The sequence below is a fragment of the Halichondria panicea genome, chromosome 4, assembly GCF_963675165.1.
Source record: "Halichondria panicea chromosome 4, odHalPani1.1, whole genome shotgun sequence".
In the NCBI taxonomy this organism is placed as follows: Eukaryota; Metazoa; Porifera; class Demospongiae; order Suberitida; family Halichondriidae; genus Halichondria; species Halichondria panicea.
Genome location: NC_087380.1, coordinates 2,491,051 through 2,506,394, shown reverse-complemented (window position 1 = coordinate 2,506,394; position 15,344 = coordinate 2,491,051). Strand labels below are relative to the sequence as shown.

General features: G+C 42.8%; 2 protein-coding genes across 2 annotated transcripts; both read right to left on the bottom strand.

Annotated features, from left to right (window-relative positions):
• Window positions 1–280: 280 nt before the first annotated feature.
• Window positions 281–14,367, bottom strand: LOC135335073 (transcription initiation factor TFIID subunit 2-like). The gene is made up of 31 exons (XM_064530477.1): window positions 14,173–14,367; window positions 13,802–13,971; window positions 13,380–13,510; window positions 13,039–13,127; window positions 12,653–12,696; window positions 12,446–12,554; window positions 12,005–12,193; window positions 11,479–11,597; window positions 11,110–11,223; window positions 10,605–10,783; window positions 6,231–6,355; window positions 5,873–5,962; window positions 5,493–5,666; window positions 5,262–5,371; window positions 4,826–4,891; window positions 4,550–4,691; window positions 4,278–4,388; window positions 3,869–4,009; window positions 3,529–3,639; window positions 3,261–3,346; window positions 3,073–3,121; window positions 2,786–2,862; window positions 2,642–2,719; window positions 2,314–2,442; window positions 1,964–2,068; window positions 1,761–1,857; window positions 1,644–1,706; window positions 1,516–1,567; window positions 1,379–1,419; window positions 1,047–1,251; window positions 281–640 (listed from the first exon to the last, which is right to left on the bottom strand). The coding sequence occupies exons 1-31, from the start codon at window positions 14,278–14,280 to the stop codon at window positions 468–470; spliced, it is 3,477 nt and encodes a 1,158-aa protein (XP_064386547.1). The 5' UTR covers window positions 14,281–14,367; the 3' UTR covers window positions 281–467.
• LOC135335101 (low-density lipoprotein receptor-related protein 2-like) lies at window positions 6,367–9,309 on the bottom strand. Its single transcript, XM_064530519.1, has 2 exons — window positions 7,976–9,309; window positions 6,367–7,801 (listed from the first exon to the last, which is right to left on the bottom strand). Exons 1-2 carry the CDS (start codon window positions 8,460–8,462, stop codon window positions 6,606–6,608), a joined length of 1,683 nt encoding a protein of 560 aa, XP_064386589.1. The 5' UTR covers window positions 8,463–9,309; the 3' UTR covers window positions 6,367–6,605.
• Window positions 14,368–15,344: the final 977 nt, after the last annotated feature.

Here is a 15,344-nt window from a genome sequence, read left to right as displayed (position 1 = left end):
AACCTTGGAACTCCACACAACTTGCCTATAATTATAGACAACAATTATTGCCATGGTATGGTGTGTGCCCCCCCCCCCCATCTATAGAATCTCATATAGGCCTGCGTTTATCTTCATAGGGTCTTTGAGCTGTAACTGCGCTATGCCTCTCTCCTACTGTGTATACAGGTCATGCAATATATACAGTGCCACTAGCTGGGGGAGAGCTTTTTGACTATATATAATTATATATATAATAATACCTCATGCAAATGGTCAAGCTATCAGAGAATATATCTACTTCTTTCAGTTACGTTATACACTCGTTATAATACACCTCACAAGAGCATGCACTTGGTAAGTGAGACTTGTTTGTGATAATTATATAAGAGACAGTTCCTTTGTTAATTGTTTGTGGTGTGAGAGACAGCTGTTCCTTTCCGTTTCACAAATTAAGGGTTAAACTAACAAAAGTGATGATCATGCACTCAGTCAATGGACTCTACATCTATGAAGTCCTTGGAGCTGTGCTTGTGTTTATGCTTGTTCTTTTTAGATTTCTTCTTCTTGTGTTTGTGCTTTTGTTTGTGTTCTCCCTTGTGCCTCTTTGCCTTGGGCTGATAGGGACTCGTAGTTGCTGACTCATCACTCCCAACAGTGCCTGTAGTGTAGATGAGATTATGTCAATAAATTAATTGTTACAATAACCAGAAAAAAGTGAGATCTAAAACAGATTAGAATGCTCTATATTATAAGCATTCCCTTTTTCACGTCACAAATTAAAAAAACAAAAAGCTCAAATTGACCTCCAGTGTGTATACAGAGTCCATAGTAGTGCATGTGGTCTCACTGTGTACACTGTTAGTGGCTGACCTAATGTTTTCTCATGTACATGTATAAGATTTGCATTTCAAGTGGTGAACGGGTTGTCTAACACACACTTACCCAGAGGAGGTACGACATCTGCGTGTCAGTTTTAGACACACATTCCCTAGGTCAAAGTTCGGAATGTGTGTGTTTAAGCGTAGTTTAAGACACGCGGGTGTCGTACCTCCTCTGACACTTACCTGGAGAAAGTGCTGACTCAGGACTTGCAGTGCGACTCCTGTCCATGATGTCATCAGGCAGTATTAACGAGGGGGAAATTCCCCTAAGATGAGCCGTGCTGATCTTGAGTGAGAGGGAGGAGTGTGGTTGGGACTGCCCCGAGCGAATAGCCACCACTTGAGGATGCTCGGGCGGTGTTATCCGAAGCATTGGAGCACCAGGAGACTGTGGTGGAGGGGGAGTTATCACTAAACGCAATGTACTCTCTCAAGAATACTCTTATCTACTCTTATCTACTCTTGACTCTCTATAAACAAAATGTGTGTAGGATTGACGCAGAAGGCAGACTCACCAATACGGAGGCAGGAGAGGCGGGGCCACCACGACCACCACCTGTGGAAGGAATACAGAAATGAAAAATGTTTGGTTAAAAATTGAGGCTTTAGTTTATACTAAAACAGACAGACATTACACACATACATGCCGGACCTGATGAGGAAGCCCCTTTCATTAGTGGTGACTCGTCGGCTGTCTTGGGGCTCTGAAGTTATAAGGAAGGTCAACCTCAACACAAATAGACTTTATACTAATACCCACACACACACCCCCACACTCACCATGACAGGAGCAGTCAAACTTGAGCGAGCCACTCTCTCCTTCAGGTCAATGACCATACCCAACTGTGGGGGGGGGGAGGGTAAAACAAGTCATGTGATTGTCATGTGATCACTCACCCCCTCTGGCACGCAAGTAGGGGTCAGTCTGCCGTACAGAGAACTGTATAGGTCAACTAACGCATTTCTTAATCTGACATCGTAATAGAACTTGGAGCTGCATAAAAGTAATTCCACATCGGTGTAAAATATATGCCTCTGTAGAGATCTAAACCACACCTCCATACACACAACACACACGCACAACACACACACACGCACACCTGAGCAGTGACCAGAGTCTCTCCACGAGGGGTAGAGTATCGAGGGCAGAGTCAGTCCTTCTGGTAAACGGAGGGTGGGTGGCTAGCTCCCTCATTACAATCAACCTAGACAAGTGGGAGGGGGATTTAGACAACAGGCAAACAGAATCGAGGGACAAAGTTACACACATACATGTACATGTATATACATACAATGTAATTTTGCTCAGAGAGTAAAGCTAACAAGAGATAGTTATAGCACAAGTACTGACTAACTACAGGAACATATAGCTGCATTACTATCCATAGAGTTGGGTCTTTGTAGGCCCATACAGTTCACTCTCCAAGAGTAGGCACAAGTACTGACTCACTGTATTCTCGGCTCATTGCTCTCAATGAGATCCAACAGGAACGTGAGGTCACTGTCACTCTGCTCAGACTGTACAATGTCCACTATTGATTTGATGGCTGCCTCTCGAACTTCAATAAAGTTCCCTGAACTGAGGAAAGATAAAATTCTTGTGTGATTGACCATTTAAGATACATGTGGTTTTTACTAAGGAACATTAATTTGTAAACTACTTTTTTGTTAGCTACCATGCGTGTGTGTGTGTGTTTGTGAAGTATTGAACATACTTGTTAGCTGTACGGTAGTTATACTTCTGCTATTTAGTGCAAGCCATGGCTAAATCCACTCACGCTGTGTACTCCTTGAAAAGGCTACTGTCAGAGGGGAGGTGGCCGTTCCTCTGGAGCACCCTCAGGCAATTCAAACAGCTGCAGAATACTTCAGTTAAACAATTATCCTCTATATAAAAACACGAATAACACACAACTCCTCACCTCACAGTGACTGTATTGTGATAGGAGGGCAGCACTTTCTCAATGTTCAGTCTCTGCACTATCTCCTGGAGGACATACTGTACAAGGAGAGTGAGGAGAGAGAGCGACAAATACTATACATGTATAGTAAGATCAAAACTAGAACAAAGGGTATATTAGCCTCGAATCCAGACCGATTAAAATTTAATTGGCCTGGATTCGAGGCTAAGGGTATATAGACACTCTACTATAACCATACACCCTCAGGCAGTGACTGCACACTAGCTAGAAGTTTAGCCTAACCTTACCTGCATTTCTCTACTGAGGGCCAGAGCTGGTGTCTTTGAGACATCTACCCTGTAGGTACGAAAAAAATCAACTATCACAGCTGCTCCATAATAATTATTAGCAATAAACTTTTATTATGCCTACATGGAAAGGTTATTTGCATACAGCTGTGCCTAATATGAAATGCCCTGTAGGCCCATGCACTCACCCCTGAGGCACTGACATGGCCACCATTGGAGTGATGGTGGTCGCAAGAGCATCAATCAGGGCACTCGTGTAATGGCCGTCAGAGAACTGCATGGGGAGAAGGGAACATTTAGCCGTCGAAATAAACAGTAGTCAATACAACACAGTGTCCAAGCTGTACGCACAGTGCCATTGGAGGATTTAAAATTGACACAGAGTTAAAACAGCCTCAAAAATGGAATGGGGAAAGTTAACTTTCGCTAGCTGCAAAATTGTTATTTCTGGCTCACTTTGTTGTTATGGTTGTCCGAGTACTTGAAGAGGTCCATGATGAAGCCCACCACCTCACGTGGGGTCTGCTTGTGAACTGTACGCAGTCCACAGATACACAGGGGGAGGGCCTGCAGTGTGTGTGTGTGTGTGTGTGTGTGTGTGTGTGTGTGTGTGTGTGTGTGTGTGTGTGTGTGTGTGTGTGTGGGGTTGTCAATGTGGCGATTAATGGCATGTGTATAATTTTATACACTGTAGTCCTCTTGCAATTATTGTAACAATTTCATACACGTACGTATTCACAGACAAATTAATCACAAGTATGCAGTGCAGAAATAAAACGGTATTTTGACCCCTGACCTTTTGCAGGAGGTAGGCTGTGATATCAAAGAAGTCGTTGTACCTGATGATACTCTGATGAGAGTTGGAACCAAACAGCCGCTGGAAGAGAGAGACCAGGAACGTGGGGGAGCTACCAGACCCGGCTGTGTCCACAAGGTACTGCGTGGGAGGAGGAGATCATATGAGGTGGAAATAATACAAGAAGCATACGTACAGCAAGCAGTGCTGTGCCCAGAATTTTCGAAAGTGGTCGCTATTTCAATCCTTAATCACATTTATGTATCAACCACCACCAACTACTGCCAGTGTGAACACATCCATGGGCAACAACACTTCACTTTTAAATTAATTGACAATTACCATTACTAATGGACTCACACAAAACACATACACTACACACATTAATTGTGAGTCTTGTGACCCTCACCTTGGCCAGGCTCTGTGCTGCCTGCATCCTGACTCTATAGTAGAAGTGTCCATTCAGCAGAGTGTCTCTGTAAATATCCTTAGTGGAGGATGAGGGGAAGCCCTCTAATGCCTGAGGGGAAGACAACTAACACAGTGGTCGCACTAATAGAGTAAATAGATACACTGTATATTGTATCATTTACGCACTAGCCTTTACAAACTAGGCAAAATTTGAGATAACAGTAATAATTGATCATCATCATCTTAGAGTACATACATCATAACTCTTACCTGCAGTGCCTCCAACTGACTGCAAGCATCTCTTTCAAACTTGAGCAAACAGTTCCAGACGGTGTCCGACTGCTCCATGAAGACCTGCCGCAGCCATTGAAACTCAGGGTCCACTCTCACCCACAGTACAGGGACCTCTGAGCTGTGTGGGGGGTGGAAACATTAAATATCTGAGGTCAATCCACACTTGTAGGGTTTCATTGCAGTAATATACATAATTATACATGTATGAATTAAGCGTTCACAGTATAATAAATACAAAGAAAGCTGACTCACTCTAGACTGGAGATATCGATGTCCACCTCCTCACCGTGACCCAGAGGCACTTTGCGTTTCTTGGCCCTGTAGGGAGAGGGGGAGATGAATATTTGACTAATACGTAATATACACACACACACACAAACGTGTAAACACAGTGCTATTTAAACCCTCACTGTACAATAATTGACTGCTTGTTAGCCAATACCTAGGCTAGTACAGTAGGCCTTCACCTGTACACCAATGTACATGTACCTACATGTACGCTGGTACACACAGGTCTTGGGAAATGCTTTCAACACTGGAATCAAAACCATAATTATATGCACAACATGATATCACCTATAGCTGGGAGACTTCTAGCAACATACCTTACTACATGTATACAGCACCTGTAGGCTGTACTTATAAGTGAGAGGTATCTATTCACCATATCTGGTGTATATTAACTCACTTCCTGATCTTGGAGTGGCACTGCAGCTCGTGAGAGGTGGTACTCTCCTCAACCTGGATGGTGTGAGAGAAGGAACCATCGAACTCTTGTACCACGACTGTCATTGGACCCTGCATGGGAGAATGGTGGGCATGCAGTGTGAGACACATAGCATACAAATTCCTCAAAATAAAGTCTAAATTATACGGCACACTGACCCTCTGATTACGTTGTCTCGAGTGACTCACTCACCACAAAGCTCGGCTGTCCCTTGGACGTGTCCTGTTTCAGTTTCAGTTCAATGATGTTCTTCTTACGTATGAACGTGAAGGAGGCGTGGAAACGTGGAACTCCACCACGACACACCCACTGCTCCATGAAAGCCGTGAGGTCCTTGCCAGACACGGTCAGAATCAACTTCACAAACTGATAGAGGGAAGGTGTGTATGGAGGGGGCTCTATGTACATGTATGAAAATCAGGAATGAGAAGTACATAAAAAATTGTCGTATTTGATTAATAGGATCGAGGTTTTGCTATTTGCCTGCTGAGATCACACTTACCAAATCACATATTGCGATATCTATATGGGACATACCAACCAGACTACCAACCAGACTACAGGTTACTTACTGCAGACGTGGAGACAAGAAGGTTGCTCCACAGGCCCATGTCAGAGCTACCACTGGCAGAGGAGGCCAAGGACAACAGTTTGTTGAACACCTGTGTTTGGTGTGTGATGTGTGTGGTGTGTGTGTGTGTGCGTGTGATGTGTGTGTGGGATACTTTGATTTTGAGAGGTGCATAAACCAAGATCAGTGACATGAATATGAATGTACAAGTATATACAATAACAGTATTCAGTTCTGTATAGGAAACTTCTAAATGCACCATTTGATAGGCCTCTCTATAAGAACTATGAATCCTTTTTTACAACAAGTTATGACCATACCAGGTTGTAGAAAAGGGTTGAATCAAAGTGTGTGCTCACCTGTAAGAAAAGGTCGTTGCCCACTTTGAGTTGTATCATTCTGATGACCAGATGAGCCTTTGACGTGAGCACGGCCAACCTCCTGTCCCCCACTAGGTTGGGGTGAGTGAAACCTCCGCTGTAGCCTGGAGGAGCGGGGATATAGGATAGCGGTAATGCATATATGAAAATCACCAAGAAACAGACAACCCAATCAATCAATTTGGTACCAGTTAATGCAATTCAAATTTAAGATTAAAAATAACAACAACTGTTACGTACAGTATAAACATAATATGTACATGTACATATAGCGCTACACAATACTATATAATTATAAGCAGTTCTCTACTTGTTTGATGTTCTACACATTCTCAAATGAAAAGTCGTTAGTCTTCAGCGTAATAGGCACTCGGTTCTTGAAGTAGGAGTAACAGGTGCTTCTGAGCATGACACATCTCCACAGCATCGCAGGTTGACATTGTCTGTGTTTGTGATTCTCAAAGTGGGGCAGGAAAGAGGATCAGTACAGAGTATGTTACAGCTGTAGTCTCCTGTTGGACAAGTGATTCTGGCAAACCGACACGAATTGCGTCCACCACATTTTATTGTGCAGTTGTAGTTGTCAGGGCATTGTATGTTTGAAAACTGGCATGAGTATTCACCGGTGCAACTCACTGACAAGCTAGCTGTAGTAGTGCTAGGAAGGGTGATGGTTGCACTGCCGCAAGAGTACGAGCCACTGCAATTCAAGCTGGCTGTATCTGTGTTTGGCAGTATGATGGTTGCACTGGAGCAAGAGTACCGGCCACTGCAACTCAAACACTCTCTGCCACGACCACAGGCAATGTTTGAAGACCGGCAAGCGGAGTTCCCACTGCACTCTATACTACAGTCCCCACTCTCTGTGGGGCAGGTGATACGGGACCGGGAACATTGATTTGATTGTCCAGTGCATTTAATACTGCAAGTACTGTTCTCTTCGCATGTAATAATCAAGTTTTGAACTTGGAAAGAATTTTGCAGTCCCTCAAACTTATATATACAGTTTCCTCCTGACGGACAAGTGAACTGTGAATTGGAGCAAGTATAGCGATAACTGCTTTGACAGTGTACCACACAGTGTCCACCAGATGGGCATACCACTGAAGCGTATCGACACGCGTCTTCACCCATACAGTTCAGCAGGCAGTTCCCTCCCTCAGGGCATGTTATGTTTGTTTGCAGACAAGCGTAAGTACCATCACAGTTGAGTGCACAATCTCCTTCCCTAGGGCAGATTAAACCAGTTCGATAGCAGGGGTAGGATCTTGAGTCGTAGCAACGTATCGTGCAGTTGTCTTGTTCTGGACACACCAGCTGTTCTTGTCGACAATTAGTATGCTGGCAATTAATCAATGTTCCGTTACTATCACATGATGGCACTTTTCCACTCCAATTACCAACGGTATCAGTATAGCAAGTCCTAACAGCTTCACCAAACAAAACAAAGCCAGGATCACAGGAGAAAGTAGCAGTAGTACCGACAATAAGGGTCTGATTGCTATACACCACATCTCCGTTATCAGGTGCTGACAGCTCCGAGCATACACCTATATATTATATTGAATGAGTGTTACATACATGTATATGTAGCAACTGCATGACAACCAGACGAGTACAACTCTAATTATCACAGTTATAATAATCTATACTTGATTTTTGTGTGAACTAGCTATAATTTTACTGGTTTTTTGTGTGTACTTGTAATCAAGAATAATACTCACTTGGGTTATTTGGGTTATTCGATGAGATAAGAGCAGTTTTAACTTCTACATCCAGCCACATCATAAAATCATCTGAGAGTTTTTTGGTTTCAGCTACAATTTTTTGGCTCACGTTTATCTGCGATAAGATGACAGCTTCTTTCGTGGTGACAGTAAAGTTGTTAGCTTGTTGCTCTATCAATTTTCTCAGGCTTTCAAGCTCTTGCTGTAACTCGGTATTGGATCCACTGAAAGCACTGCTGGTTTCAGTGGGGGAAACAGTTGGTGAGGGTCTAAACACGACAATAGCGATCACAGCAACGATAGCCAAAATAACAAAAGTGGCAATTATAACACCAGCCGATATAGCACACATTCGAGTGGACATTTTCTTGCCTCCTCCAGCCTGCTTTGGTACTGGCCTGGCCAGAGGGACAGTTGGGTTGCCTCCACCTGGTTCATCCATTTCGTAGTGGTTACAGTTCTCACACGTTGGATCCTTTTGCATTGTTAGCAATCAGTATTCGGACTGTTTGCTAGAAAATAATTACATCTAAACAGTTCACCCATGCACTTTTATATACGAGGGGTGATTTAGTGCCCGAACATTAGTACTAAATTTACTACCTTTTGATGACATCACAAGCTGCTAACCACAAATCGATGACACTTTAATTAACCACGTAGTGGGCGTACAATAACTGTACGCCCACTTTTAATTAAGCGTGTGGTTGATTAAAGCATCATTGGTTTGTGGTTTGCAGCTGCTGATGTCATCAAAACAGTAGAAAATAGTAAATTATGTAGCTTTTCAGTGTTATCTCAGCAATGGAATAAGCATATAGGATGTTTTTGGTATCACAATGTAGCCCATTTACCTGTAAACTTACTACAGAAATTTGAAAGCTAAGCTATTAATTTTTCAGAAGTTATTACTCTAACCAAAAGTGTACCTAAAATCCAGTAAATCATGAATTATAAACACTGTGAACATAATATGTAAGACCCATAAAGGGATGGTCAGGATACCTAAACCATTGAACAATTATGTGATGAAGTCTAGGACCTTATACAAGATTACTGTTTATTACTCTAACCGATTACCCACTATAACAATTTGCTGTTGTTCTGTTAATCACCACAAATCCACCACCTTACGTTTCCATGGAAACATTTTTGAGTATGTTGTACTTGGTCATTCACCTACACATTGGTATCAACACCATTTCTTAGAAATGTTCCAATCGAAATATATTTACATTTAAGTACAGCTACTCACAAATTTGTGGTAATCTACTCTCTAAGCTGGATGCTCTGTATATATATACATGAGAAGTTCTACATGTATACTTCTACTATTATACATGAGAAGTTCTACGAAAAAGTTCTACTATATATACATGAGAAGTTCTACATGTATACAAAAGAAAACTTTTACTATAGTAGAAGTTTTCTTTTATATATACAATGAGAAGTTCTACATACAAATGAAAAAGTTTTGAGAAGTTCTATAGACTCAGTCATATAAATTGGAGAAGTTCTACATATAAATGAGAAGATCTACTATAAATACATGAGAAGTTCTACAAATGAGAAGGTTTATACAGTCATACAAATTCGAGAAGTTCTACACACAAATGAGAAGTTCTGCATACAAACTAGAGCAGTAAAGTGCAAACCCTCAGCTGGTGACATGATTATAAAGAAACCAGAGGAGTGATGTAAATGCAGTGTATGTTTAGTGATGTATGACTAAGCTGTCTAGCACAGCAGGTATGGATGCTGACTAGGGGCGCAGCCAGGATTTTGGAGAAAGGGGTGCTATCATAAATGAAAGAGGGCGCGAAGCGCCGAAATTTGGTTGACCGGAAGCCACACCTCATATTAATGACGTCATAGTTAACTTATCTGCGGCGTGGCTGAACCTTTATTTGCATAGAGAAGCTGGCCACGATCACAAAAGAGAACTAGTTCATAGATTTAAGCCAGAATAGCTCACAGTTTAGAGACTGAATCGTTTTCCTTGCTAATATACTAGCCTCGATTCCAGGCCGATTAAAATACGGCCTGGTACCTATTGCAGGGGTGATAGTGCACATGCTACTAGCTTTCTACTGTAGTGACCCTTTTCTATTGTTCTTGGCCGAGATCAACTCAGCTGCAAATTAAGTGCCTCGAATAAAGGCCGCGTTAGCTAGCTACCAACGTGCAAGTTTAAGCTTCTTGGCTTTTGCTCGCTTTTACATGTGTACAACAATGAAGCTTAACAACAAAATCTGCCACAATTAAAACTAATAACTTGTTGTGTGTAGGCTATCCATGCTGTAAACGCAGTGCTATGGCATCAAGGTGAGTAGACTCACATGTTACACACAAACAAACGTGCAAAATAAGCTAAACAGTGAAATCGCAAACAAATCTACCTATGAAAACTACCAATTGGACAGAAAGACACCTTTTTTTTAGGCACGACATAATTATGTTGAGTAACCTTTGATATACCAAACTCAAAGCATAATAAGCTACACGGCTACACGTGGACATAAAACGATCGTTTCAATAGTACTGTACATGAATACAATAACAATAGCGAATCATACCCGGCCATGCATGCACAATGAAAAGTTTAAAACACTAACGGAGTGCCCACCTGAGGGTGTGGAGGCCAGACTATCGGACAGAGGGGAGAGGTGGCTCTCAGACTCCGCCTTGACGACTCCTTGTAGCTCGGTGAGTACCCAATGTTGGTACTCCGTGCTTCCAAACACCTTGCGACAGTAGAGTCCAGCGAGGAAATGGGAGACCCCAGTCGTTAACCACCAATCACTCCTGAGATGGAGGGATGGGGGTAATAGCGGCAGTGTTATTGTATACAGCTAGTATATAGTGAAACATACACTGTATTTATAGTGCGTTGCATAGTTACCCTATAATAAACCCCTATAATGCAGCCAAGTTAATATATGGACCCCATGCAAAGTCTTCATACCTATAATGTAATTCGTGACACTAAAAAAGTGTTGTCCACCCAAGTATGAGATAGGTTTCCAACTGACAGCATGATCAGATATCTTAGCGGTCTAACCCCCCCCCCCCCACACACACACACACACACAGATAGATAGGTTTCTTGTGATTGTATAGTTGCCACATACCATGATTGAGGTAAGACGTAGCAGCCAAAGTATTGCCTAGCAATAGCGTGAGCTAGAGCTCTCCGAGTGGGGATCACCTGATCTATGACACGAGCAGAGTGGAGAAGGTTCACACTGCATAGGGAGGGGGGGGGTGATAATTGCTAACTAGCAAATTGTACCATAATATTATAGGTAAACGAAACGTGTGAAACCAGGATGTTTAGTGTAGAATCTGCAGTGGCCAAATACAACAATACTGTAGAAACCTTCACTGGCCAGTAACTGCGCATGCTTTGAAAGGCATGCTTTGAAAGGAAGTAACGTGTTGTTACATTCATCTACTTACAGTGTATGAGTACTTACAGTGTATGAGTGACCTTGGCTCACCTGAACAGGCTGAGGGTGGAATAGCTGGCGGTGCTCTGATAGGTGTGGTCTAGAAACACTATCTTGTAACTGGAGTACGGGAAACGACTGCTCAGAAGCTCCTCAAATAATCCAAACACCTGTGTGTGTGTGGGGGGGGTGGTCTACTACATCTCCTGCATAATTGTGACTGATTATAACTTGACTAGCAACCTATTGCAAAACTGTCATGAAATACCATGCTCAATTCAAAGATTTAACAAAATCTAGTTAGACACTGTTTTGGAGGTGTCTATGGGATTTAGAAGCCCAAAGGCACTGATTTAGTATCCCGAGCGTAGCGAGGGTACTAAAGTGGCTGAGGCTTTCTCATTTAGATACTAGTGCGCATGCACAAACCGCTTGACTACAATACAATTACTTGACAACGGAATACTAGGTATACTAAGTCCCATAGCATACCTACTCTGAGGCACTTTTCCCATGTACTTCCCATGTAGATCTTATCAACTAGTGTCTAACTATGGTTCTCTAAACGATTGCTCACCTCATGCGCACACTGCACCGTGTGTTTGAGCAGGGGCATTAATCCAGGGAGACAGAAATGAGTGACCTCCTGCATTACGGGGTCAGGGTGCACCTCGAATCCCCCCACAGTGAAGCCTATGCAGGGGGCGGACGTGGGGATGGTCAGACTGTAGTGGAACACCTTCCTGCGACCATCGCTGGAGATGAGCTGTGGGGGAGGAGGGAAGTCTAACTTGAGCTTAGACAAAAAGTGTTGTGTTGGTAAAGGTTGTTAAACGTACGATGGATTTATGTTCAAACAACAAACAATGAGGCGGTAAAGATCGCTAAATGTAGAAATAGTATAAGCAGTAAAGCAGTAAGGGTGGTTAAAAGTAAGATGGATTTTTGGGATCCTTAAACCTACATGTACAATGGATTTATGTACAATCAACAAATGAATACACAGATAGCTGCCCACCTGTTCTGTCAGGTCTCCTACGCTGATTGCGGTCATATGAGGAGGAACTACAAACTTAAGTGACCAGGTGCACAGCTCAGTGTGCGTGTCCACACACGGAAACCATAGCCTAGGAAACACAGGGGAAGACAGTTAGCACAAGCAATAATTATTTATGCACAACAGAGAGAGAAAACGGACCTACATTAATGCCACAGTAACACTGACCTTGAGGAGTTCTCCCAGCCGTAGGTGTACATATGAGTATGCTCCTGTGTAGGAATGCATGGACACTGTTCAATACACACACACACACAATGCATATCTACACCGAATATTAGCTGAACACTGAAATGGCACTCAGTGGCCGGCAAACTGGAGGTTGTTATCATGGTTTAGAGCTTGGTACATAATTAACAGTGTCAGGGTTTCATCTAGTGGGGGGGGCTGGGGTTCCCCCCAAAATGTTTGTATAATAATGACATCATCACATTAGTACTGTATATGATGTACCAAACATTTTGCGGCGTGCGTAAACCTTCCCCCCCTAAACTTTTTATCCTAGATGAAACCCTGAGTGTATACATGATTCTCCATTGCCAGCAGTGACTGACCACAGAGCCTCCAGGTGGTATCACAAACTGCACTCCACCCTTGGGCTGCTCCAGAGAGAACTCTATCAGGATCCTTAGAGGCTTGAAATCTGTGGAGAGGGGAAGCAAGTTAGTAACAGTTTCCAAACACTAATTGTACATTACGCCTACTACATGTAGTATAGAACAGATTGCATGTACATTGTAATACAGTGCACATTCACTGATTAACATACTTTTAACATAGAACAAATTAGGCTACATATAATAATGCTCCGAGTGATGAAGTTAGTATGATTATTCAGACATGTGTACAATGAGGAGCCCAGAACATGAAGATGAGAGCTGATCACTACTCTCACCTCTCAGTCCTGGAGTGCTGTACACATCTTTGGGTATCTTGATGGTGAGCTCTCCGGCCGTGGGTCCGCTGTCGGGGTCACATGACCACAGCTTCTCCTGGTGGGCGTGGTCATAATACTCTAGGTTGCGTCTGTGAGGATTAAAACCAGCCCTAAGCACACAGGTAATATCAACAACAAGCCATCTTGTTTAATCCCACGTAACGCAAGTAACGGTAATTAAATAATAAGCCCCGCACACACACCCACACACCTCACACACTCCCCACAATCAAGCCACTACATTGAAAACTACAATCCCATGTACTAACAACAAGCTAGTACACGGGGAGAGCTCTTATTGAGTATGAGGAAAAACTAAAACATTATCTAACGCTTCAGGGAAACCAGTACCACAGCCCTTTCAGACTCCCAGTACTCACTTCTTGGTGTCAGGGGGGCAGACTGAGAGTAGGGGGTCAACGTAGGAGTACTTGGCACTGTACTGAGTCTCCACAGTAACTTGGATGATCCTACTCTGCTTGCAGTTGAGGCTCACCTTCGATAGCTTCCCCGTCCCAGTCAGGGGGAGCACCTCCAGCTCCGTGGTCCCCTGAACAGGTGATTATAGATACTCAGATACGGGATTTATAGTTTAGGTGTTTCCCCATTGTTAATGTTGCTACTCATTGTAATAAAGCATAGAAGTAGCCATGGTAATCATCTTCCCAATGCTAGGATGTTACTATACCGAGTGTTCCTGTGCCGTGAGTGACCATGTGGGCTATATTGCTGTGACACTGAATATACTTACGGAGATGGTTTGCTTCTTGAAGTTGATGTCATTGATAGACAGGCTCTGACTGATGAGCTTGAAGCTCCTCACACTAGTGATTGGGGTGGATTTCTTTTGCTTGCTCATGGTTGGATTGGGCCATCCATCACCAACATGCAGTCAGTACGTACTTAACTTCACAGGGTAAAGATCTAGTTGTTCACCTAACCGTTATAAAAGCGAAAACTCGGCCTGGGATCGAGGCTATAGCTAAACTAGCCTCGAGACCAGGCCGATTAAGATTTTAATCGGCCTGGATTCGAGGCTATAGCTAAACTAGATCTAGCTGCACATCATGTGAGGTAGCGCGCGCTTGCCATACGCGCGAGTGTATGAGCCGTTTTCCCTGTTTGTATTACAGGTTTTGGTACATGCCATGATGGTACTAGGATTTTTTTGAGCTCTAATGAATCTATAATCAGAGGATACTTTATGCATAGAGTGTTGAACTGATAGACAGATAGTAACAGCATTTGCCTGATACTGCGACATCACTTCATAGTTGTTATGTTACTTGAACTGATTTTATCAACTGAAAGGGTTGTACAGAAGGTATAAAGTAAGTAAACCTATAAGGGTACTCCCCCGAGAACACAAACAAACACATACCAATGTACATTTTAAAAAGTCATGTAGCTTTTCGAATAACTTCAATGAAGTTGAGCTTACAATACCTGCTGGTAAATTGTTCCATTGAGTGTACGGGGCATTAATGATATACGAATGCCTGTAACAGTTTATTATCGACTGTTCACAGAATAGCGTGAGGTGGTGATGCCTTGTGTTTGTGGTAGTTAGGATGCAGTGGCTGCATGTATGGGGACTCTATATCGGTGCGGCGTACTCCAGAAGAGGTCTACCAGGGCTGTGAACGTTCTTTTCTTGGCTGATCTCCTGCATCTGTACATTGATCTGCGTAGAAGGTTGATAATGAAGGTGGCTTTGTGTGAGGCAGATGAGAGGTGGTTCTTTCATTTTAGGTGGCTGTCTGTATGTACTCCTAGGTACTTACAAATTCCACTAAGTATTGTTTATTATTCAACGAAATTTACAACGTGACGTCTTCAGAATTGCACAAAATTTGATGAGGAATGGTGTAAAAAAATGTTGGGTTTGACAACAATTATGCCGCCTGAGATTAAAAAATGCAA

What these genes read in the sequence shown, in the direction of transcription:
- LOC135335101 (XM_064530519.1), bottom strand. Translation starts at nt 8,462, where the DNA reads ATGCAAAAGGATCCAACGTGTGAGAACTGTAACCACTACGAAATGGAT. An exon ending in GAATAACCCAAATAACCCAA is followed by an intron (nt 7,802 to 7,975) that starts GTGAGTATTATT and finishes TATAATATATAG; the next exon opens with GTGTATGCTCGGAGCTGTCA.
- LOC135335073 (XM_064530477.1), bottom strand. Translation starts at nt 14,280, where the DNA reads ATGAGCAAGCAAAAGAAATCCACCCCAATCACTAGTGTGAGGAGCTTC. An exon ending in TACCACCTGGAGGCTCTGTG is followed by an intron (nt 12,697 to 13,038) that starts GTCAGTCACTGC and finishes ATTCCTACACAG; the next exon opens with GAGCATACTCATATGTACAC. An exon ending in CAGCACAGAGCCTGGCCAAG is followed by an intron (nt 4,010 to 4,277) that starts GTGAGGGTCACA and finishes CCTCCCACGCAG; the next exon opens with TACCTTGTGGACACAGCCGG.